The sequence below is a fragment of the Amblyomma mixtum genome, chromosome 1 (assembly GCF_055824585.1).
Source record: "Amblyomma mixtum isolate Tamu chromosome 1, ASM5582458v1, whole genome shotgun sequence".
Taxonomy (NCBI): Eukaryota; Metazoa; Arthropoda; class Arachnida; order Ixodida; family Ixodidae; genus Amblyomma; species Amblyomma mixtum.
Window position 1 is genome coordinate 2295548 of NC_143012.1, and position 22646 is coordinate 2318193.

At 52.4% G+C, this 22646-nt stretch overlaps 2 protein-coding genes across 5 annotated transcripts in view; one reads left to right on the forward strand and one right to left on the reverse strand.

The window, feature by feature from the left end:
* Positions 1–22646, reverse strand: part of LOC149365236 (uncharacterized) — a 110412-nt gene that overhangs the window by 35596 nt on the left and 52170 nt on the right. The window contains exons 2-4 of one of the 4 annotated variants that reach the window (XM_089541202.1): positions 11755–12002; positions 4348–4457; positions 4184–4260 (exon numbers count right to left, since the gene is read on the reverse strand). In XM_089541202.1, coding sequence (XP_089397328.1) covers positions 4184–4260; positions 4348–4438 — 168 coding nt within the window. In that variant the 5' untranslated portion in view covers positions 4439–4457; positions 11755–12002. Of the gene's footprint in view, positions 1–4183; positions 4261–4347; positions 4458–5457; positions 6779–10064; positions 10660–11754; positions 12126–22646 lie in introns of those variants that run through there. The other 3 variants (XM_089541201.1, XM_089541194.1, XM_089541198.1) reach the window with 3 other exon arrangements.
* On the forward strand, positions 4365–18664 carry LOC149365237 (acetylcholinesterase-like). Its single transcript, XM_089541206.1, has 6 exons — positions 4365–4640; positions 6504–6752; positions 11737–12056; positions 14612–14816; positions 17026–17235; positions 18302–18664. Exons 1-6 carry the CDS (start codon positions 4425–4427, stop codon positions 18545–18547), a joined length of 1446 nt encoding a protein of 481 aa, XP_089397332.1. The 5' UTR covers positions 4365–4424; the 3' UTR covers positions 18548–18664.

The window sequence follows — 22646 nt, forward strand, 5'->3', positions numbered from 1 at the left end:
TTTATCAATCTGGCCACGGTCTTTATCCCCGCCCGTGTAAAGGTCTCTCAAAGGCGGAGGAGCTGCTTTTGCTTCGCCTGTATACTAATACTTTGCTGTGCCGGCAGCTCTCGAACACTTCGACCCTTCTTTCCCGGGCAGCTGGCCGCACTGTGCGGAGAAGTCTTCGAACAACTACCACAAGGTATAGCCTGCCCCTCCAACCCTGCTATCCCCCCTCACCCCAACCCAACCCGGAAGGACTGGGAGGCGACCGTGCTCGGCTGCTCTGACCTGTAGGCCCAACGGGCCTTGGTCGCGCGAGCCCGGGCGGCGGCCGACGCCACTGGGGTCCCGAACTAGGGACCTCCACCTAGTATTTGTAAGGGCTGGCCCCTTCTGGGTCAGCTCATGCATAACCTCCTGCAGTATACCTGTACATAAATGTTTTCCACCACCACCACTTCCTTAACACTTGCTCACCTAAACTCGACAAGACAAAGCTGATGTGCTCATTATAAAGACGACTACCTCGGCCCTCCGACTACCACAATCTGTTAGCAAAAATCGCTTACTCGGAAAGGGCACTTACAATGCAGTCTCCGAATTGCGCGAAGCCCAGCGAGGCAACCAGATACTACGACTAACCCGCACAGGAACTGGCCAACGCGGCATCTACTCCTGGCCACCACCTCATGCTCACCTGCACCCAACGATCAAATCATGCCACCTCACATCCAGGGCCAACTGCGCGTCAAGCATCTACCCAGAAATATGAACACCGAGCTACGCAGGGGCAGACGCCAGGCACGGGCTGAATATTGCACCAAACACTAGAGGCAGATCCAACATGCCCGCCGCGGTGGCTCAGTGGTTAAGACGCTCGTCTATTGAGCTGGGGTTCTCAGGTTCGAACCCGACCGCGGCGGCCGCGTTTCATTGGAGGCGAAACGCAAAAGCCGCCCGTGCGCTGTAGGTGGTGAAAACTTTATTTGCAACAGGGGAGTTTGGAACACATAGATCCATGGGCCCCCACACGGCCCCATTGCACTTAAGTTCATGTCCAGTGTGCTGTGTGATGTCAGTGCACGCTAAAGATCCCCAGGTGGTCGAAATTGATCTGGAGACCTCCACTATGCCACCTCTTTTTTCCTTTCTTCTTTCACTCCCTCCTTTATGCCTTCCCTTAGGAACCCACCCTTGAGGACAAAAATAGTTGTTCCTCCTCCTCTTCCTCCCAATGCTTGGGGAAAAAGAAACTGTAGACCAGGTGTCATACTGTTTCCTTCGTTATTTCGCGAAATTTAATGAGGTTGTTAGAATCATAGGGATGCTTTACGTTAAGCTAATTAACCCGATGGCAGCCGGGCTCACAGTCGTAAACTGCTGGCTATGTTCCTCCCATCCAATCTAACTAGCTTTAGTTTCGTGCAAAGGTTACAGACTAAAATATATGCACAAAACGGAGGTCCCGAAATGCGAGCCTGAAATGTGACCCTCTTGGTCACATCAGGGCACTCACGCTTTACGCCTGCTTCTCTCCGTGACTATGCATCGCTAAAGCACAGACAAAGACAGCGAGGTTTTGGCTGTATATTATTTCTTTGGAAGTTCGCCCTCTCTCCGAATTAGCTGTATGCTGAGAGATGAAGAAATGACGTAGATCGCAGCTCGTCCGTTCGTGCGTTGTGCGTCGTCGGCGTAGTCGGCGTAACACGCCACCTGGCATCCGTGGCAGGTGGTAGCACAGCGAAACGCCACGGCGAGAGAATGGACAGTCGGAAGGTGACTGCCACCCCGGAGAGTGGCAAGCGGTGACCTGGAAGAACTGCGCTCGCATCGTAATCTTCTGTGAATTTTTTGCGCGCATTTTATTTTTGTTTCTCTGACCTGAGCGATCTATCTCGAACGGCCGTCGGCAGGCTCATCGACTGAACAAGACGCCATAACGAAGGAAGTCGTCCAAGAGCTAGGCACATCTAAACCTCCCCACGTTGACAACGAAGACGTCAAGCCAAGGTATAGAGCCGTGTTTGCTTTCATTTATTTCGCTGCATGAAGTGACACAGATATTACGCCATAAAGCACGAAACCTGAGGATCGACTCGTGGCCGCCACTTTCTGATGTAGGCGGAATTGAGAAACGTCCGCGCGTTGTTAATGAACCATCCAAGCGGCCGAAAATATTCCGGACGCTAGAAATACGCCCTCTCTCCATATGCCACCAAAGTGCTCCGTTATTTCGAGGGCCCGCGACGTAGATCCGCTTAAATAGAGGTAATTTCATACGGAACAAGTATTAACATGGTGTCCGCTGACAAATTTTCGGTATGCTTAAAGAGTATTAATTTCCCATTTCCAGTGTGGTCTAGCCTTGCTAACAAATTTTTCGCTTCAAGATGTTCCTACTGCGGTACCTTTTACGCATACGTTGACTCGTCTAAACCGTGCCGACAGCGATGCAGGCGCGCCTCCACCACATGAGGCCGTCGGCAGTACGGCGCCTTCCGAGAAGAAGGCCAAGGTTGATCAAAAGGAAGAGGACGAACACAAAGACGCAGATAAGGCAGAGGAAAAGGCCCAGCATAAGGAGCCCTGCGGGGCGCCCTCGGAGCCTTTGGGGCCGGCTGATCAGGAGAAAGACGCCAAGGAATTACCGGCCAAGGTTAAGCCTGAACAGTAAGTCTCGACGGTGCGGAGCGAAAGGCAGCTGCTATAAAGCGCCGGCGCAAGATATGTTTCTGCTGTGAAACATGCAATGGAAAAGATATCGGAACTGCGTTAATGCGTCTCACCTCAAAGTCAACCGTAGCGGCGAATTAAAATCTCGCCTCGAGTCCAACAAAGCAGGAAAGCCGGTTTCTTTATATAGCCCCGTTGAGATCCTCATGCAGGGCAACATATTCAGGGAAATCCCGCAAGAGATGCTGCATTTCATACGACAGAATAAGGTCCAAAAGCATGCCCCGTAGCTCACTCACGCGTCAGCAATATATATATATATATATATATATATATATATATATATATATGTATGTATGTATGTATGTATATATATAAACTGAACAATCTTTTTCTTCTTTCACTCCCACATTTCTCCCTTCCCTCACGACGCGGTTCGGGTGTCCACCGAAATGTGAGGCAATTACTGCGCCCTTTCCTTTCCTCAAGAACCTATTTTTCCAATTTACCAATTTTCTCACTGGGCTTTGTAAGAGCCCGCCGTGGTGGCTCAGTAGTTAAGGCGCTCGTCTACTGAGCCGGAGTACCCGGGTTTGAACCCGACCGCGGCGACCGCGTTTCGATGGCGGCGAAACGCAAAAGGCGCCTGCGTGGTGCGCGATGTCAGTGCACCTTAAAGATCCCCAGGCGGTCGAAATTATACCGGAGCCCTCCACTAGGGCACCTCTTTCTTCCTTCCTTCTTTCACTCCCTCCTTTATCCCTTCCCTTACGGCGCTGTTGGGTTGTTCACCGAGATATGAGAGACAGTTACTGCGTGATTTCCTTTCGTGAAAAAACAATTTTCAACGCAGAGAGAAACGAGCCGAAACGTTTCAAAAACTCACAATGTGTGGCCTCTACGTTGATGCCGCAGACTATGGCAACGGCCGTGGGCCCTAGTTGTAACCAGCGTAGAGACTCAACTGACAGCTAGCGCCAGATCTCCAACGGTTTGCTCTGAGATTGCATTGCAATTGCGTCAGCCACTCTAAGGATGCGGTGATAAACTTCGCCAGAGCAAGAATTTCTCCCGAGGCGAAAAGAGTCCTGCAGACCAGCAGGGATAGCAGACAAATTCAAACAGCATGGGCACCGGCGCACTCCCCCCTCGCAGGGAACAAGCCGACCCACGAATTAGCTCGAGGAATTCCTCTGCAAGCTCGTGCGGTTGCCGATGGCTTCACGAGGCGGGACCATTAGTGCGTTACAGAGAACTATAGGACAGGTTAGATATCCTCCAGCCGATACATCCTTAAACAGGCCGCCATTTGGAGCCGCCTGCAAACCAACTCGTTTCCAAACCCGGTGTCGTGCAGCCTCTATTACCGGGGTCAGTACTCTGTAAGCTATGCAAGGCCAGAGCTGATCTCAATCACATTGCCTCAGGCTCCCTCTGAGGGGAAAACCATAAAGTTTTTTTTTTTATCAATAGGAGCTCTCACTACTTAGCTTCGATCCAGAGATTCAAATGAAGGCCGTACGACTGGCAGAAGCCGCCGCTGGCGTCCCAGGACTCCTGACTGTCGCCTAGGTGGGAAGGCTGGAAACTTCCTTACATCTGTTGGACAAATAAAGTTTTACAATCCATACATAGGTTGAGGAGTTAATCAGACGGAGTTGGGCGCAGTGAATGGACTAAACGAACCTTTTTTCTGCAGGTCGAACACCTTCTGCCGCACCCTGTTCCTCGTGCTCCTGGTGGTGTTCGCTGTGTCGCTGTCCATGGCGGTGGTCATCCTGGCCCTGGTGGAGCACCTGCGGAACCGCGACCGACCCGTCATCAAGGGCCGCTTCGGCACTGTGCGCGGCCAGCGGCTGGTTTTCGCAGACCAGGGGCGTGACTGGACCGTGGATGCCTTTCTGGGAATACCGTTCGCCCAGTTTCCCGGAGGGGGCGTGCGCTTTAAGCCACCGATGCCGCTGGACGCACCGCTTGGAGTACGCCAAATTTGATCCTCATCCTGTTCGCAATAGCGCAAAAGCCCCCCCCTCCCCCCACCCCTTGAGATACAAGTGTCCCCGTTCTGGGCCAGCCGCGGTCATCATATTTTAGCTAATCGCCCATTCTCCTCTTTCCACCCGGACGCCCTCGGCTGCGTTTTTAAGGATGCAGTGCTCATAGCTCTCATTCCTTCTCGCAAACTCGGGCGAACATTACGCAAATCAGAGGGCGAACATGGAACGAACTTTCCGAAATTTTCTGTGCGAATGGTATCCGAGTTACCGGCTGCCATTCCCCCTTGAAATCGCTCGGAAACCATGACACCGGGGATCGCGGGAGGCCATCCGCGCCGTCAGGGTTGTGTCTGCGTGCGACCAAGCTTGGGGCTGAGCAGTGAATAGACGTGGCGCGCTGCTAAAAGAGCACTTAGCGCTGTTTAACAGTGTGTGCCGTAAGTCTGCAGTTGTGCGCGTTTGAACGAACATTACCGTATGACCACTGGGCTCACACCACTGCCGTTCAGCACCACTTGGGAAGGAAGCCGCCCAGAGTGTGCTTCGGCTTTCCTGCAATGCAATTCATGGTGCACTCGACGGGCAACTACTTTTTACAGCGGCAGCCGTTAATGGCACGCTTCTTGGGATTCTCGTCGTTAATGCGCCAAGTAAGATAAGAGCTGTGGCTTGATTACAGCAGAAAAATGAGTAACATATTATTTGGCCGCAGGCTCTCTTTCTTTTTATGCTTTTAGCGACGGCGTACAACACCCCCTGAAAAATATTGTTACAGGTTCTATTTACAAATACTATTTACAAGACAGGTCGAGCAGAGCTTGGTGCGCCGGCGGCAGGGCACTGGACTTCCTCGTTTTCTTCCAGCTTGCGCACATCTTCTTCGTTCCTCAGGGCCCATGCGCAGCACGTGACAATATTTCTGGCTACGCCACTGGCTGGTAGCAATAAGGGAGATTTTTTTTTTTATCATTGACACCCACCCAAGCGCAGCCATACGTCTACAAAGGAAAGATATACAGCCTTCACAGAAACATCTTAGTTAACAAAAAGTTCGTCCTGTTCCAGGGTTCGAACCCGGGGCCACCACTTCACCGGAGCAGTCGCTCTACCAACTGAGCTTACCGGGACGGCTAGCACATCGTAGAGGGAGAACCAGTTAATCAACAACCCGAAGCGCGAGCAGTGTTTCTCAAATGTTGACGGGAATCTCCCAAGGTGGAGTAGATTTGTCATAAGGGAGCATCATGCACCAACCAAAGGCACGAGCCTAAACCGCCGCGGTCGCTCAGTGGTTATGGCGCTCGGCTGCTGACCCGGAAGACGCAGGTTCGATTCCGGCCGCGGCGGTCGCATTTTCGATGAAGGCGAAATGCTAAAGGCCCTTACGATGTCGGTGCTCGTTAAAGTACCTCAGGAGGTCGAAATTTCCGAAGCCCTTCACTACGCCTTCTCTCACAGCCTGAGTCGTTTTGGGACGCTAAACGCACATAAACATAAGCATAGTACGCGCCAGCTCGCGGGGCGCCACGCAGCGAAAGCCGTGGCGGGACCAAGAAGTGAAGCACGAAGCGAAGCGATCAACACAAAGTCGCTGTACGACAACAGCGTCGTACGCTGGTCTAGCACCGCCGCTTCGACCCCGCTCCCGAGGCACAGGCAGTATCAGCGAGCCAGCAGGGGCGCTACTGTGCATGCGCGAAATGCTCAAATGGTAGCGCGCGAGCCGAACGGCGGTTCCGCTCCCGCGTGCGCCAAGCGGAGCGGCATATGGCGCGCGCGCGCTCAGCAAGTGGCGTAGTGGTGTTTTCGCGCAGCCGACATTTTTTGAAATGCAAACCGCTGCAGGGCAACCGGTCGGGCAAAACCCTGGAAAGCATGCAGAAGCGGCCGCCTTGTCCGCAGCAGGACTTCTACCTTGGCCTTGAGAGCGTCAGCACCAGCAACGCCAGCGAGGACTGCCTGCACCTGAACATCTGGGCGCCACCCTGGAACTGCGGCGCCGACGTCCAGCAGGAGCCGGCACACTGCGAGCAGCGGACGGTGCTCTTCTTCCTCTACGGGGTGGCCTTCCAGAACGGCGGCAACAGCTTCGAGGCACGTGCACTTCCCCACTGCGTGCGAACGAGGTCTCCGACCAGCCCCCCCCCCCCCCCCCCCCCCCCGTGAGCCGAACAGCATGTTCTACCCGAGTAACGTTCAGGTTCTCTATCTTCCTAGCACCAGAGGTGCCCCGCCAGAGACGGTTTGTTTAACTTGAAGACTGAAGCGTTCCTTCGCACCAGGGGTGCCCCGTCAGAGACGGTCTCACGATGAGTTGAGACGCAGGGATAAAGGGGATACTTGATTTATATACAGATATTTACAGCATATACAAGTTAAGGCACTCGAGACAAACTAAACGGCACAAAGATACAAAACAACAAAAAGGTGGAACTGGCTAACACGAGGGGAGGCCCCTACTCGGCGTAGCCGAAGATGCATAGCACCTGACCTTAGCTCAGAACCCCGCTTCCAGCTCCGGTGCCCGGTTTTAAAGCCCTGAAGGCCCGACCCACATTTGGTAGCTTCCAATCATGTTGCACTCTTAACATGATTGGCTCTTCAAGGGCATGGCCAGCCTTCCGGCTTCTACAAGGTAGACCACCCTCTCTACCACAAAATTAAAATAAAAACAAACACAAATATACATTCGTGCCAGCACGTGCGTGAGTCGGTACCGCGGGGCGGGGGACACCCGTACTTCCCGGCACATTCGCGAGCGGCCGCGTTCAGAGAAATGAGACGCTTCGCTTTGAGCGCCCCCAGCCGCGTTCCGATCGCGTACACTAACGATCCCTTACACGCCCTTTCCAAGATTCTACAAAGGGCTCGAATGCCACTTTTAGAATTATAACAAAGGGATCGGTACGGGTCACAAAACCACCCTGTGGGTGACATACCGCAGCTACACTAGCACTGGCACCAACAAAACCAAAAGCAAAATAATGCACACGGGCACCAACACAACATTACGCAAAATGCTTACGGCCACCAAGAAAACATAAGTAAATTGCACACTAAAATACAAACAGTGGCATGCCTGCCGTGCGCCGTAACACGGCGTCCAAGTTGGTGGGTTGCACCCAATTCACCACCTCCAAGTACACACTCGTCCGCGCGAATGGGCACACATGCACACAGACACTTGCAACCGGAGCGTTCATTGGCACTCATATCGGGTCCGTAAGCGGCCACGTGAGCCTCCTTGGTCGCACCGAGCGTCCCCGTGTGCGTTCGAGCTACTACGTGTTAATCAACCCGATTAACGCCTGACGGTCACTCACTCATTAGGCTGGTGCCACAACGGGGCGATAACTAAAAAGTTGCTGCCCTCCAGGATCGAAAACGTTGTGGTACTCGATCGATGGGTCCAAATCCCTGATCACGCGACGCCCTTGAAGGCACGCTCTGTTCGGCACGCCAATACGAGACGCGTGCTGCGTAAGGAGCATAGCCCCTGTCCAGTCTAATCATACCAGTGCGGCCGCTTTTGCCACACGGGATTTGGCGTACTGCAGCACGGAACGTACCGCTCCACGCGCTGACTTTCAACGTGAAGGCCACGCACATGCCTCCAGCTACTCTGCCTCGCTTGGAGCCATTTATCCCGTTCCTGCACGGGCAAACCTTGAAATTGCCGCTCCCTGCTTGATCGGCGCTTGCCGATTTCGCGGCGTCGTCTAACTCTGAGGCTGCATGAGATCCCTCGCAGTCACTTGACCATAATTTGCCTTGTGGCAAGTCGCCACTCATTTCCGGGTCCGCAAATGACCTGGCCGGACACACATCGGGTGCGTTCGACAATTGCGCGGCTCTCTGCCCGGTCGGCCCAGCAGGCCCACCTCCGCTCTCTGCCTCGGATAAAAGGCTATTGCTATCAATAAGGCTACGAGGCCCTTCATGCCCTATGACCGAAACAGTGTGCCTTTCCAGCAACGCTAGACTTTCTCCTGTCACTAGCTCCGCGATCTGACATCTGTCGTCGCTGGCCGTACCCTGCTGAACTAAATGCTCTTTTCCGCAGCTTGCTTGAGACCGCGTTTTAAGCATGAAATGCTTTTAGCTCCCGTTGTCGGCAGTGTGGTGACGTCACGCCGAGACCGAGAGCCATCATCCGGGCACTGAAATCCACTCATCCGGGCACTGAATTCCAGTCATCCGGGCACTGAAATCCACTCATCCGGGCACTGAATTCCAGTCATCCGGGCTCTGAAACGAGAACATCCGGGCACCGTACGAGACTTAACGAGATTTAACGAGACTCTCTAAGCCCTCCTACGCGACCGGCATGCAAGCGCCGGTTGGTCTCCAAACGAGACAAAAAATAACTGCTGCCAGTGCCTTCTCAATGTTTATCAAGATATCAGTGGAGCTGTGGGTTTGATAATGCACGGAATTATAATTGCCGATTTCTAATAACGCGTGCAAAAAGCACATAAATGCCACGTTACACTTCGTTGTCATACGTGATCGGGGGGAGAAGCGCTGCGTTCAAAGGGCAAGGCATCGCGCCGAACGGGTGGTGGCGTTCCTCCCTTCCTTTACGGTGCGGTTCGGGTGTCCACCGAGATGGCAGAGAATTACTGCGCCATTTCCTTTCCTCAAAAAACCTTGCGTTCAAATGGCAAGGCATCGCGCTGAACGGGTGGTGCCGTTCCTCCCTTCCTTTACGGTGCGGTTCAGGTGTCCACCGAGATGACATTAGGCCCGTAAACATTTCATGCTTACTCTACTCTCGTTTACGGGAGAGGCAGAGTTTTTTTTTTTTTGAATTGTCAGAGTGACTTCCAACAATCCTGAACTCGCGTCCGCGTCTCTGGTGTCATTTGGGGTAGAGTTAATCTGTGCAGCTGGATCGTCGGAGTGCGCGTTCACCACCTCTAATACCGCGACGCTGCGTTTCGTCGCGATACTTTCTTCAACTGCGATTCCAGCTTCGCAGAAATCTGGCTCACTTTTTACTTCTGCCCGGCTGTTTTCTTGACCTGTGCTTGACAGGCATATGCCTTTGCCTTCCAGCATTGGCGGCCTCTCCGCTCGGGACTCGGCGCAGTTCTCCCTGGCTAGTTGACTAGCTCTCCTAGACTCTTTGAGCTTAGCCAGCTCGAGCTCTAGCTGCTGGCGCCTTGCTTCTAACACCTGCAAATCCGGAGGTTTTTCCTCGCATAGCGGCGCCTTTCCTCCATTCATTTTTGCAAGCTCAGCCTGAAAATAAGCTAAGCGCGCCATCGCCAATTCCACTCGGTACCTCACATCGAATGAAGGCCGGCATGGATAACCCTCCATACCGCTGTATGTACCCCTCAACTGTCCTACCGGCTCGAACACATGAACAGGGACGTGAACAATGCGACGAAGGAAACTCACAGTTTCGATGCGTTGATCCGCATTGCCAGCTCCTTGGCGTCGCAGTCCACCGCCACTTTCACCGGACGCTGTGATGAGCTGTCGCACGCCGCTGGTCCTGTGCACGTTGTCACTTGCTGTGACCCGCCGGTGACCGTCAAGTTCTCGACGCGCTGCTTTTCTTGACCGGATGCAGTCCCGCGTCGCTGGACTACTGCCGTGGTCCTTGCCGCTGTCTCTCCCTGCAGGTCCGTTCTCGAACGCTGACCTGTTGCCTTGTCGTCGCCTTTCTCCCTGCCTTCAGGTGCGGCCACAAAAGCTCGAAGTCATCCTCGATACCCGCCGCGGTGGCTCAGTTGTAAGGCGCTCGTCTACCGAGCCGTAGTACCCGGGTTCGAACCCGACCGCGGAGGCCGCGTTTCGATAGAGGCGAAACACTAGGCGCCCGTGTGCTGTGCGATGTCAGTGCACGTTAAAGATCCCCAGGTGGTCGAAATTATTCCGGAAGCCCCAGCCTCGGGGACCAACTCTGGGCCGTCCAGCAGGCCCGCGAGGCGACGGCGAGGCAGCGCCTCGACGTCCCCACGTGGGAGACCTAAGGCGCCGTCGGCGAAAGCTCTGCAGGACTATGAATAAAGTTGTTACCAACCAACCAACCTCCACTACTTCACCTCTTTCTTCTTTCACTCCTACCTTCCTCCCTTCCCTAACGGCGCGGTTCAGGTGTCCGCCGAGATATGTGACAGATACTGCGCCATTTCCTTTCCTCAAAAACCAATTTACCAATTTTATTTACCATCCTCGATCAGTTGCTTTAAGAGCGACCGCTAGAGGTCTAGCTATCTTACGTTGACGTGCCCAGACCGAAATTGAATGAATATGGGCCGTACATCTACCTACAATACCCGCCAGATCACACTGATCTGGGACCATCCTGCGTACCAATTTGCCCGAGGATTCGTAGTTAACCGGGAGGTGCGCTACCCTGAACTCAGGTCGGCCAAGGAGCGAGCGACATCTTACAAAGAAATTACAACCCAATTCAAGAAAGACAGACAAACATTCCCAGAGACCCATAGATCTCTCAGTAAAACACAAGTCAGTTGACGGCAGCTCAAAACGGACACTTTCTTTAAACCGTACATTTACTCCAAATGGTTCCTACAGCAGTTCAGCCCCGTCTGTTCTCTGTGCGGACACCAAAAGGCAGACACACCACACATCCTATATACTCATGTAATCAAGACAAGCCATCGCAGAGTCTGCAGCTCTCTACCCAGTCGCAGTGGGAGGCCGCGCTTCTCAGCTCGGACCCGGAGGTTCAACTCCGAGTCACGAAGCGGGCCGAAGAGGTCGCCGAACGACGTCGTCAGTCGACCACATGGCGTCCGGCCTAGAAGAGGAGCCCACCGAGGGAGGGGAACACCACCTCAACCCATGCCTAAAACCTCTCCAATAAATTTTCCCTCCTCCTCGTAATAGGCCCTTTCATTGAGCAGGTTAATGCATTTCTGCAGCATTCTCAGTCAGCAGTCACTGACATGACCCAAATTTCTATCACTGCCGTAATTTGCCTTACAGGCCCTTCTAAGGCGCAACCGGTCTTTTGTGCCCCATCCAAGCAGGAAGGCTCTCGGTAAACGCGCTAGACCCTTTGAGAGCATCTACAACCAGGCGCGTGCTGGCGCAGCAGCTGTACGACGGCCGCTACCTGTCCGCCCTGGGGGACCTGGTCGTGGTGGTGCCCAACTACCGCGTCGGGGCGCTCGGATTCCTCAGCGGTCCGTCGGTCAAGGAGCTTCCGGGAAACGCCGGGCTGCACGACCAGCAGCTGGCGCTCTCCTGGACTCTGGACAACATCGCCATCTTCGGCGGAAACGCGTCCCGCCTGGTCCTCGCGGGCCACGACGCCGGCGCGGCCTCTTTGGGCTACCACCTCTTCAGCGGGGACGCGGCCGTCTGGACGAGCAAAGTGGCCCGCTACATATTCCAGAGCGGCGGTCCCTATCACAGGTGCGCCCCTCTGCAGCCGCGGTTGATACAAAGGTGATCGGTTTTGTGCCAACAGCGGCAAACCTCTCCCGGGGCGACGTTCATCTGCTTTCCAAATGAGAAATTATACGAGCTTTGAATGTGAAAGCGCTGTTCTTATTTCCCTTTTTGTTTATTAATTTTTATTTCTTCCTTTGACCCGCCGCGGTGGCTCAGTGGTTACGGCGCTGGGCTGCTCACCCGAAAGACGTGGGTTCGAACCCGGCTGCGGCGGCTGAATTTCGATGAAGGCGAAATTATAGAGGCCCGTGTACTGTGCGATGTCAGTGCACGTTAAAGAACCCCAGGTGGTCGAAATTTCTAGAGCCCTTCACTACGGCGTCCCTCATAGTCTTAGTCGCTTTGGGATGTTAAACCCCAATAAACCAAACCAAACCATTTCTTCCTTTTTTTCTAACGACACACCCGCTCATTAGCATACAGTCAGTCGTAAGGTAACGCGTATGCAGGGTGTTGTGAATTTATCTGTCCGGCTTGCAAACAATTCTGCGTAAACCATTGGCCTATTTCTGCTCAAACCCAGACCACAGGATGGCTTATGACAGTCTGTGTTTTTCGATAAATAATTTAACTTCATAACTTCCCTGGACTGCCCGGAATCGGTGAAAAATTGGAGTCGTCTGCGCGCAGAATTTTCATCAAGATGAGAGGCTGTGCCATCCGGCGAACTGCGAGGCAACCAGTATCCCTTCTCGGAGCTGGGGTAGGTCTCGCAGGACCCCAGATGACGCAGCCTGTCAAATCTGCTACTCTGCTCGCCTAGACGAATTTTCTCCGCGCAGACGACTGCAGTTTTTCGCCGTTCCCGGACAATTCAGGCAAGTTCCGATGTTTGAATTATTGACTGAAAAACGCAGACTATCATAAGCTACCCTACGGCCTGTGCTTGAACCCAAACAGGCTAGTAGTTTGAGCGGGAAAATTTATTACACCACCCACAGACAAATACGGAACACGCTGTACTAAACTCCGTTTCATACATCAGGTGCAACGCTGTCAAAGCTAGCGTTCATGTTTGTGCTGCCTGCATCCGTGATCAAAAAGTAGTGCGTTCGTTGTAGTCAGCGAAAAGTAGGAAATGATACATTTGTCATGATCTTGATTAAATGCGCTCTCATTGCAAACGACGCGCTGCCGCTTTCTCGTGCCTTGAACCACTCGGGCACAGAACAAGCGCGGAGTAACACGCCTGCCTTTGTTTTCATGCGGACTTCTTCCTTACGTTTCACAGCGTTGCACATTATGTAAGAAACGGAGTATAGGTTCACCTTTGATCCTGAATAAACAACGCGATTTTGTGGTCGCGTGCTCGCCTCCCTGTCTGAAAGTCTTGGCCCCAATTCACAACTTTCGGAATAAATTTTTATTTTTCTAGTCGAGGATTTGACGGCATACCGTCTGGTCAGGTATCAGTGAACAAGGAGCCCCTTGTTCACTGATAGTGAACAAGGGAGCCGTAGCGCTCCCGAAACGTCTTTCCATCTTTATTGGCTTTGGCCAGTGACCAGCAATCCTCATCAATTTTTATTTTTCTTTGATGCCACGGTGGCGTCATCTGCGATTGTTCGTGACCACTTTTTGCAGCGAACGACACCAGATTTCGTTGCCGATGAACCACATGGTTTCGCATTAATAACAGTAAAAGCGTTATTATGGATCGGCAGTAACTTTTTCCATTGCGAATAACTTTTGGCAAAATCGCGGATCAGGAAGAAACGCACTCAGAAATGGAACGACATGAACAGCGCATACGGCCTGCCTGCTTTCAAGCACTCAGTGCCTGAGACGGCCCACGAGTTCGGCCGAGGCTTTTCTTTCCGGGCGGACCCGAGCGAGGCGGTCTTTACAGACAGGGATCGCATGGTGACCTACAGAGAAATTACACAACACTATCGTTTGCAACGAGCCAGACTTCCTCCAGCGGATAGACCCTTGTCCAGATACCAAGCCATCAACTGGCGCCGGTTACAAACTTACACCTTTCCAAACCCGGCCCTCTAGAGTCTTATGTAAACAGGGCAATTTTCAGAAAAATGCGCAAAAACTGCGAACTTAGGGCCACCTTGGACCATATACTATGGGAATGTCCTCATGCTCCCCGGGAGGGACGAGGTATAAACGCAAAATATCAATGGGAGACCTTACTACTGAGCTCTGACCCGGCGACTCAGTTACAACTCGTCCGACTGGCCGAAGCCGCCGCCGAGAGTCAAGACCTTTCGGCCGTCGTCTAGGCGGGTAGACCTCTGGCTACCCTCTTTCTGTTGGACATTAAAAGTTTTCCTATCCTATCCTATCAGTGCCTTTAGCTAGTTGCGTCCGTGTGCCCTTGTGCAAGCGGTCTTGACACGTTCAATGGGCGAGGCGTTATTGGTGAAGAGTTTGGCAGATTTTGTCCAATCAGGTACCCGAATGAAAGAATTGTCAGAGTAAAAAAGCTGTGACACCGTGAGTTGTTACAAAGTGCGGTCAGCAAACCAGTCGGCTTGGGTGAGACGAATAGGGAAACCTCGCAGGTACCAAGACGACGGCTTCGAAGGCGCCCGTCGCTTGGCCGCGAGCGTCGACTGCATCGCCGACCTGGCCACCGAGGCCGGTGTGCAGTGCCTGCAGAAGAGCGACGTGGCCGCTGTGGCCCGAAGCCCGCTGGCGCCCAAGTTCGCGCCGCTTTTCGACCGACCGCCGCTCTCGGGGCTTCGACCGCGCGGCGAGAAGCAGCAGGTATGTGGACGAGCCTCAGCCGCGTCCCTTGGGTGGACAACGGGCATGTCGCCGTGAATATCACCTCAGACATGACTGTCATTACATGGAGCCTGAAGTACTTGCAACTGTATATCACGTCTTTATTTTCGGTGTGTTTTACGGGGTTCAACATCCCAAAACGACTCAGGCTGTGAGGGGCGCCGTACTGGAGGGCTCCGGATAATTTTGACCCCCTGCGGTTCGTGCACTTCCATCGCACAGCACACGGGCTTCTAGCATTTCGCCTCCATTCAGATGCAACCACCGCGGCCGGTATCGAACCCGCCTCTTTCGGGTCAGCAGCCGAGCGCCATAACCACTGGGCAACCGCGAGGGCTTACATTTCTATTTTCATCCACCCTCCCTCTGACATCGGGCTTTCTCGCGCAGAGCTGGAGCAGACGTAGAGTGATCCGCTGCCACAATCCGCTCCCGAGATGCGACGACTGCGCATGCGCCGCTTTACCGCGGAAAGGCAACGCATGCGCATTTGGCGTTGGCGAAAATTGATTGCAAAAACATTCACCGGAAGGAGCTTGGTGCTAAGAGGCCGCGTTAAGTGGACGGAAGCACATAGTCCTCGACGACTTTGCAAGGTATCGTGGTGGAGCAGCGCAAAGGACGGGACACAAGAAACAAGGAAAGACGTACACAGGCGCTGACTATCAACTGAAGTTTTATTGCGAAATACAGAGAATATATAGCGATCATGAGGGGGTGGAACATAGATAAAAGGTTGCTCGGTCATCGGAATCCAGAAGATAGTCTATCTATGTTCCACCCCCTCATGATCGCTATATATTCTCTGTATTTCGCAATAAAACTTCAGTTGATAGTCAGCGCCTGTGTACGTCTTTCCTTGTTTCTTGTGTCCCGTCCTTTGCGCTGCTCCACCACGATGCAACAGCACCAACTAGCCCAGCAACTTGCTCTTCTAGACTTTGCAAGCCCGCTCCACCGCCATAACAAGGGACATATGCGATAAAACGCTTTATATTGCGCACCTAAATCATCCGCTCTTCGCATGCGCTTTCAAATGAGTTCTCTACGGGCGACATCGCTTGCACGGTGGCCCGACCGATTTCCACGTTTTCTTCTTTTTTTTTAATGCGATAGCATTAGGCTTGTCGCACCAAAACCCCGAACACGTCCGGTGTTCGGAAATTCGCTGATTGGTCGACATAAATCATGTGACCTTGTGACGTCATCACAATCTGCCCAGGTGGGCCACCCTGATTGGTCGAGAGAGGTAACGTGACCTTTTGACGCCATCACAACCTGCCTTCCCTAGCAGGTGGCAATCAGTTTCGTTATTAGTCGAGAGAGATCTAGGCCACGTGACCTTGCGACGTCATAAGAAGCTTCCCGCAGCGTTGCGAGAAACCTAGTTTATAGACAATAACCTAGGGAGAGGACCGAAATCAAAAATTAAAAATAAATAGGATATAGGCAAATGTCGGCACCGCCACAGCATGGCGGATACCTGCTTCTGCAGCTATAGCAGTCCGAATGTGGCGGTTGATGGATCGACAATTGCAAAGGAACATACACGCAAGATTAAACAGGAGCGCCGACAAGTAGTAGCTATCGCATTCCACTGTTAGGGTGACTAAAGCGTCCCCATTGAAGGCGCCCATGTTGACTTGCCCATGCCACGCAAAGGCACGGAACGCTGACGAAGAGCGCGGGGCGACGGCTTCCAAACGCGTGCCTGGTTACTATGAGCCTGAGGAACCCTTGGGAAACCTGTCGCTTCGGGCTTCCACTCTACTGCAACACTGGGCACAGGCCGTGCTTGGCCTGCGTAGCCCGAGGTGCCGCAACGGTCAGCGGCCCCTGGTGCGGTGCGTCAGCCACCCTCCGTGCATTGTCCCCTCCTTTTGCCCCCTTCTCTCGCGGAGGCGAAACGCAAAGGGCGTTCCGTGTGCTGTGCGATATCGAGTGCACCCCCACTGTATGGCATCACTTTCTTCCTTCACTCCCGCGGTCCAGTGGGCAACCGAAGACGCCGCCAGCAGGCACAAAGACATCAAGGCCACCGGAGACTGTCCACAGGAAGGAGCATCATCATGGACACAGCGCTAACAAGCAACCCATAACCTCCTAATGAGGATAAAGTTTTCCATTCAGTTCACCTAGAAGTGCTACTGCGCCGTTCGCTTTCCTGTAAAACCAATTTCCCGCACAGGGCAAGCGCTTCCTTCTGGGCCGAGTGGAGAGCGAGGGTGCGTACCCGTGGTTCCTCGAGAAGCTGCGCTCGGGTTCCAGCGACCCGCGCCGCATAGCCTCGCAGCTGCTGGGCCGCCGGGTGCTGGACCGCTGGGAGATCTTCTCGGACACCACGCTGCCGCCCTCTGGCGGGGAGATGCACTACCAGGAGGCTGTCGGCGACGTCCTGGTGAGGTGGACCGTGGTCGCAGTTCTTCCTTTGCTGCGCGTGCAGGGCTCGCTTCTCAGCTGCTCTCACGCTGAGGCTTAAAACTTTCACTACAAGCAAGGGAAGAGAAGTATCCGAAAACAGTTTTACGACCTATGTTAATGGGAATATAACCCACAATTTGCATTCAGCAAACGGACCGTAACAGCGAGCAACGAATTTCTAAACGGAGATTAATGCAAAGGATGCTTGCCTAGCTTGTCGCCTAATAGAGCTTGTCAACTAACAAAGAGTCTAGAGGGATAAGAACGCTTCGCATCTTAAGTGCCACCAGTAGTAGCAGGCCAGTGATAGCATACTACACCTGTAGCGGAAGGTATGATGAAGCAAACACATTTTAAGCGCTGTTTGTGAAGAATTATTCGTAAAAAGTTACGCCCTTTTGAAAAAGCCATACGTGCAAACAAAAACCGGACGTCGCTTTTGAAAAGAGTCGTGGAGTGGCCACGTTCAGCAGGATCCATCCCTCTAGTATGACTAAATGTCTACTGCGGCTGAGCTTAGGACTCAAGCATGACATTTTATCCTTGCATGCAGGCCTCACCAGCAACTTTGCTCTGGCCTCACATGCGAAAAGAGAATTTTCGACTTATTCGAATACTGATCCCGACTGCATGGCCAAAGCGGAAGAGCAGATATCAGTTGGCATTGTCCAGAAGCACGCTAAACTAATTCAAATTCAATTTATTTTCCGCCGGAAGGCGATGTGTTAAGCGGAAACGTTCGCATTCTGTCTTCCTCGATCTTTTCCATAATCGCTTATAAACATGGTCTATAGACTTTCTGTATATTTATTATGCCTTCCTGTAGATATATTTCCTTTTGTCTGTTCAAAAGTCTTCTAAAAGTGTAGGGCTCTTAATGTATGGATGTTCTATGACTGTGTACAGGATTGGTATAGTCTATAGGCTAGTCAGTCTATGGACATTATTGACAAAAGCCTATGAACTGTCTAGAGAAATTTCCGTCACGGGATACGTCCGCGAACGCGCAAACACGGCTGCAGACCACACGGCTCCTTTTGCAGCAAGCCTGCCCCATGTCCGAGCTCGCCGAGCAGCTGCACGCGTGGCGGAACACGGTGTACGCGTACGTGCTGGGATACCGGCCCCAGTACTCGAGCTGGCGCAACCAGACGGAGGCCGTCCACTTCGAGGACATCCACCTGGTGTTCGGCATGCCGCTCAGACCAGAGGTGCCCTCCAGCGACCTGGACAAGCGCTGGGCGCGGACCATGATACGCGTGTGGGCCACGTTCGCCCACACCGGGTAAAGCTGTGCGGCTCCTCTAGTCCGCCGTGTTATCCCAGTAGACATCGGTTATCTACCTACCTGTCCACCTCCGATTTATTATTTTTCATTTCCGTTACGATACGATTACGAATTTCTATGGCTGACAAAAAGAAACTGCTCTCTGGAACCGAGTTAGAGCAGTTTTCCCGACGAGACGGGACCGTTTGCATCTTATTCTTGCAGTCGCGGCAAGGCTGACATGCAGAATTTTATGCGCAGCATGCGAATGAATGCAACTTCCTTCTTGAACAGGATAGGAACACCTCGCCGATAAGGGCAGTGTGCTTTAGGTCCTCCTAGGAGGATAAGGCCGCCTTGCGCAAGGCAGCACTGCGGAACAGCAGTATAGCCCAGTCTTTCGAGCATCCGGCGCGAGAGGCGCCGCGTACCCGCCGGTTGCGTACAAGCTTTCCCCTGCCGACTGGTGCTTGGGTGAAATGGGCTTATGAAAGTGGCTTGCTGGGCGAGTTGGTTATGCATCTATCATAACCAGCGCTACAATTGACATGGACAGAAAGGTGAGACACACGCACAATATGTGTCTCACCTTTCTTTCCGTGTCTTCAAACGCTGTAGTTATTATAGATGGGTTTATGACCCCACCTTTTGTCGCGCCGCCCTTTGGACAAAGCATCATCACCCCTGCGGAATAGTGCTACACTGCACACGGTTAGAAAACAGCAGTGCAACGACATTTTGCAGCGGCTAAAAAGATACCGCAACACTGTTCGTTCGATTTTTACGCGACAGCGTATACAGCTCGCTTTGAGACGTTGAACCCCCTTAAGCCTGAAATAAACCCGTTCGGTCGAAAAGCCGTCGGCGTAGCAGTAGTAGTCGGCACCGCGTGTCGAAAATAATCAGGGGCTGCGTAAAAATTGCCCCATTATGTTTCGGATAGTGTCATACAATTCAGCGTTTCGTGCAGCATAAACTTGCTAGTTGGAGTCTAGCTCGCGACAGGAATTCGAATTGGCGACCTATAATCGGGGGAACCGGCGACCTATAATTGGGGCTGCGTAAAAAAAAAAATCGTATCATGCGCGGTTCGGGTGTCCACCAAGATAAGGGAGACTGTTACTGCATCATTTCCTTTCCTCAAAAAAAAAAATAGATTTGTCCAACGGCCAAAGCGTCGCACTGAACAGGCGATGGCGTTCCGTGGACCCCCTGGCAGCGCTGCAACACGCTGTCCCGTTCCACTCTTGATGGCGAAGTTTAAGCGTCCTCCAAGTGTTCCTGTCCCTCGTTAACACTGCGGACTGGTCATGCATGACCTTTTTCAGCTTCTACTTTTCAACTACATTGGCTTCACAGAAGGCTCTCCCTGGCCCCTTAAGTTATTTATTTTAATTTACTTTATTTACTGAAGTACCCTAAAGGCCCAGCAGGGCAAGGGGGAAACATGAGAGCAAAACAGAGTCATAATTACGAACAGAAGTTGTTATCAGGATACGCCAGAGTAGAATGCACCACTGGCGTTCTCCGTTACTCGCAGCAAGGCGCCCGAAGTGCTCGGCTCCAAATGGCCGTCGTACGACTCCATCCGGCCCAGCTTCATGAAGCTGGGACCAGAGGGCGCCAGCGTCGAGAGCGACGACAAGCGGGCACGCTGCGACTTTCTGCGCGCCTCGCGCCCCTGGCACTGAGCCCCCCATCCAAGCACTTATGCTGCTATAGGATAATGGACTGCTCAATTTTTGTCCGTTCGATATGTCGGCATGTATTTTTACTGTGTACAGTAAACGTTGCGCGTTTTTCAAGCACCAGAATTTAAGAGTAGCAGTGTCAAACATATCTGTCACAAACTGCCAATGAAAATTGGTTTTCTATATATGGCCAAGTAAACGGGCGTCAGTTATCCTAATTCTTTTTTTTTCACCACGCTGCTTATTTCTAGGCACGGCTATTCGCTACAAGGTGTGTCAGGGAGTGCCCATCTACAACGATTATGAAGCCGTTAATTAGCTAATGTTTGTTGCACCGATAGCCGTGACATCGAGGATGCAAGAGAGCCAAGACTTCTCGAATGCACCTGCTGGGAGAATGATTAACTTCACTTTACTCAGATCGCAAGTTCTGAGAAAGAACGAAAATGTTCATCCGCGTTGGCTTTTTCAGAACCTGCGTGCGTGTGCCTAATTTCAAAGCGAAAGGAGATTACCGAGTACAGTTTCTGTCAGTAAAGTTACGTAGTGGTGGTCGGGTAAAAAAGGCGGCGATATGTCGTGTCGCCGGCCTCCGATCATCCCTGAAGCCCGGGCAAAGTCAGCCCCACGTGACGGCCGAAGCCCAGCTGTGGCCAAACAAAACGCTCTACGTGGTACCACTTGGAGTTCGACTGTCTCCCTTTTATACAAAACATATTATGACAAAACACTCTATGTCCGCGACTGAGCTTTGAACCCGCGGCGGCATGAACAGATCAGCTGCGCTGGCCAGTCATCGCAGCAGCCGAACATCGCGCGCATTTGACTCCCATGGCGCTGTGCTTAGGATGTCGTCGTAATCAAATTCGTGCGCGATGGATGCAGACCACACCGCCGTCGCACCGCTGTCTTAAACTGAGCCTCGAACCAAACCCTAAGCGCGCCTAATTCGCTTTCGGCCGAACCACGCTAAACCACCCGCCATTTCTTTTGCGACCAGGCTTCACAAATGTTACGTGACCCCCTCTCATGAATTTTTGTTCTTCCATGCTCGGCAGACACCTACAACTGATGTCTAAGCAGCCAATTTTTTTCGCCGAAACTGATCGTGCCCAGTTTTCGAGGAGTCCCTTAATTCTTGAGGAGGACCGCAAAATATTTCAAACAACTTTTCACCTGAAAACAACGATTGGTAAACGTCATGATGGTTGCACGCTGGAAGGAACAGAAAAATCAATGAGGGCCCATTCCGCACAATCCAGCCTGTCATGTTGGCGAATAGACTGTTTCCTTTTATTTCCAAGCTGTTATAGAGCGCGTCTTCACCGAACACTTCAAAAATTTCTAGAGTAGGGTGGCCGAAATAGAGATCTTTTCAGTAACAAATTGGCAGCCGCAGTGGAAGTCATTATTTTGAAAATCATGCTAATTATCAGCTTATGAACTAAAATTTATTAACGAACCTTTTAACTACCCCAGCACCAATACCGAATCCGCAGCCACGACAAAGACTATGCCATATCAATTTTTTGGCACCATAGAGAAAAGGGCCGAGCAGTGTGGACGAAATCCAATTATTTTTTTCTGCACGAAACCAAACGAGCGTATCAGGTATACTCATGATGTTCAGTGTATAAACAACGTCGGCAGTTGACCTGCGGCCCCCAGCTCAAACCGTCCATGCTCTTATGCACCTTCCTCTGCTTCGTTGCACTTATTTTATGCCACTGACACTGCCTTTGAAGGCATTCGGGAAATGGTTTGGTTAGGTTTATGCGGGTTTAACGTCCCAAGGAGACTATGGGAGACGTCGTTTTGGGGGGCTCCAGAAATTTCGACCACCTGGGGTGCTTTACCGTGTACTGACATCGCACCGAACACGGGCCTCTAGAATTTCGCCTCCATCGAAATTCGGCCGCCGCGGCCGGGATCGAGCCCGCATCTTTCGGGTCAGCAGCCAAGCGCCATAAACTTAATCAACGATTTAGGCAAAGCAGAATGATGCGTTTACAGCAGTGCTCAACTGGTAGCGAAGAGCTGGAAGGGTAAGGGAATACGTCTACTTATGGCAGGTAGTGACCACTGATCCGGACCATAAGAGTGGAATAACTAAAAGCGCATTTGGCAGGTCCTCGCAGATCATGAACGGCAGTGCACCAATATCCCTCAAGAGAGCAGTATATAACATATGTATCTTACCGGTACTCGCCTATTGGGCAGAAATGGGGAGGCTAACGAAAAGGATTCAGCTTAGGTTAAGGGCAACGCAGCGAGCTACCGGAAATGCGCAGAGTAGGTAAGGGAACAAACTCGGCTTAATGGCGTCCTAGTCGAAATCAATAGGAAGAAAAGGCTTGGGCAGGACATGTAATGCGAAGGCAATGAAATCGATGGTCCTTAAGAGTAACAGACTGGATTTCATGGGAATGG

Coding starts and splice junctions, on each gene's coding strand:
- LOC149365237 (XM_089541206.1), top strand. CDS start 4,425: ATGGCGGTGGTCATCCTGGCCCTGGTGGAGCACCTGCGGAACCGCGAC. Junction 12,057..14,611: donor AGCGGCGGTCCCTATCACAG/GTGCGCCCCTCT, acceptor GAAACCTCGCAG/GTACCAAGACGACGGCTTCG. Junction 17,236..18,301: donor AGGCTGTCGGCGACGTCCTG/GTGAGGTGGACC, acceptor CTCCTTTTGCAG/CAAGCCTGCCCCATGTCCGA.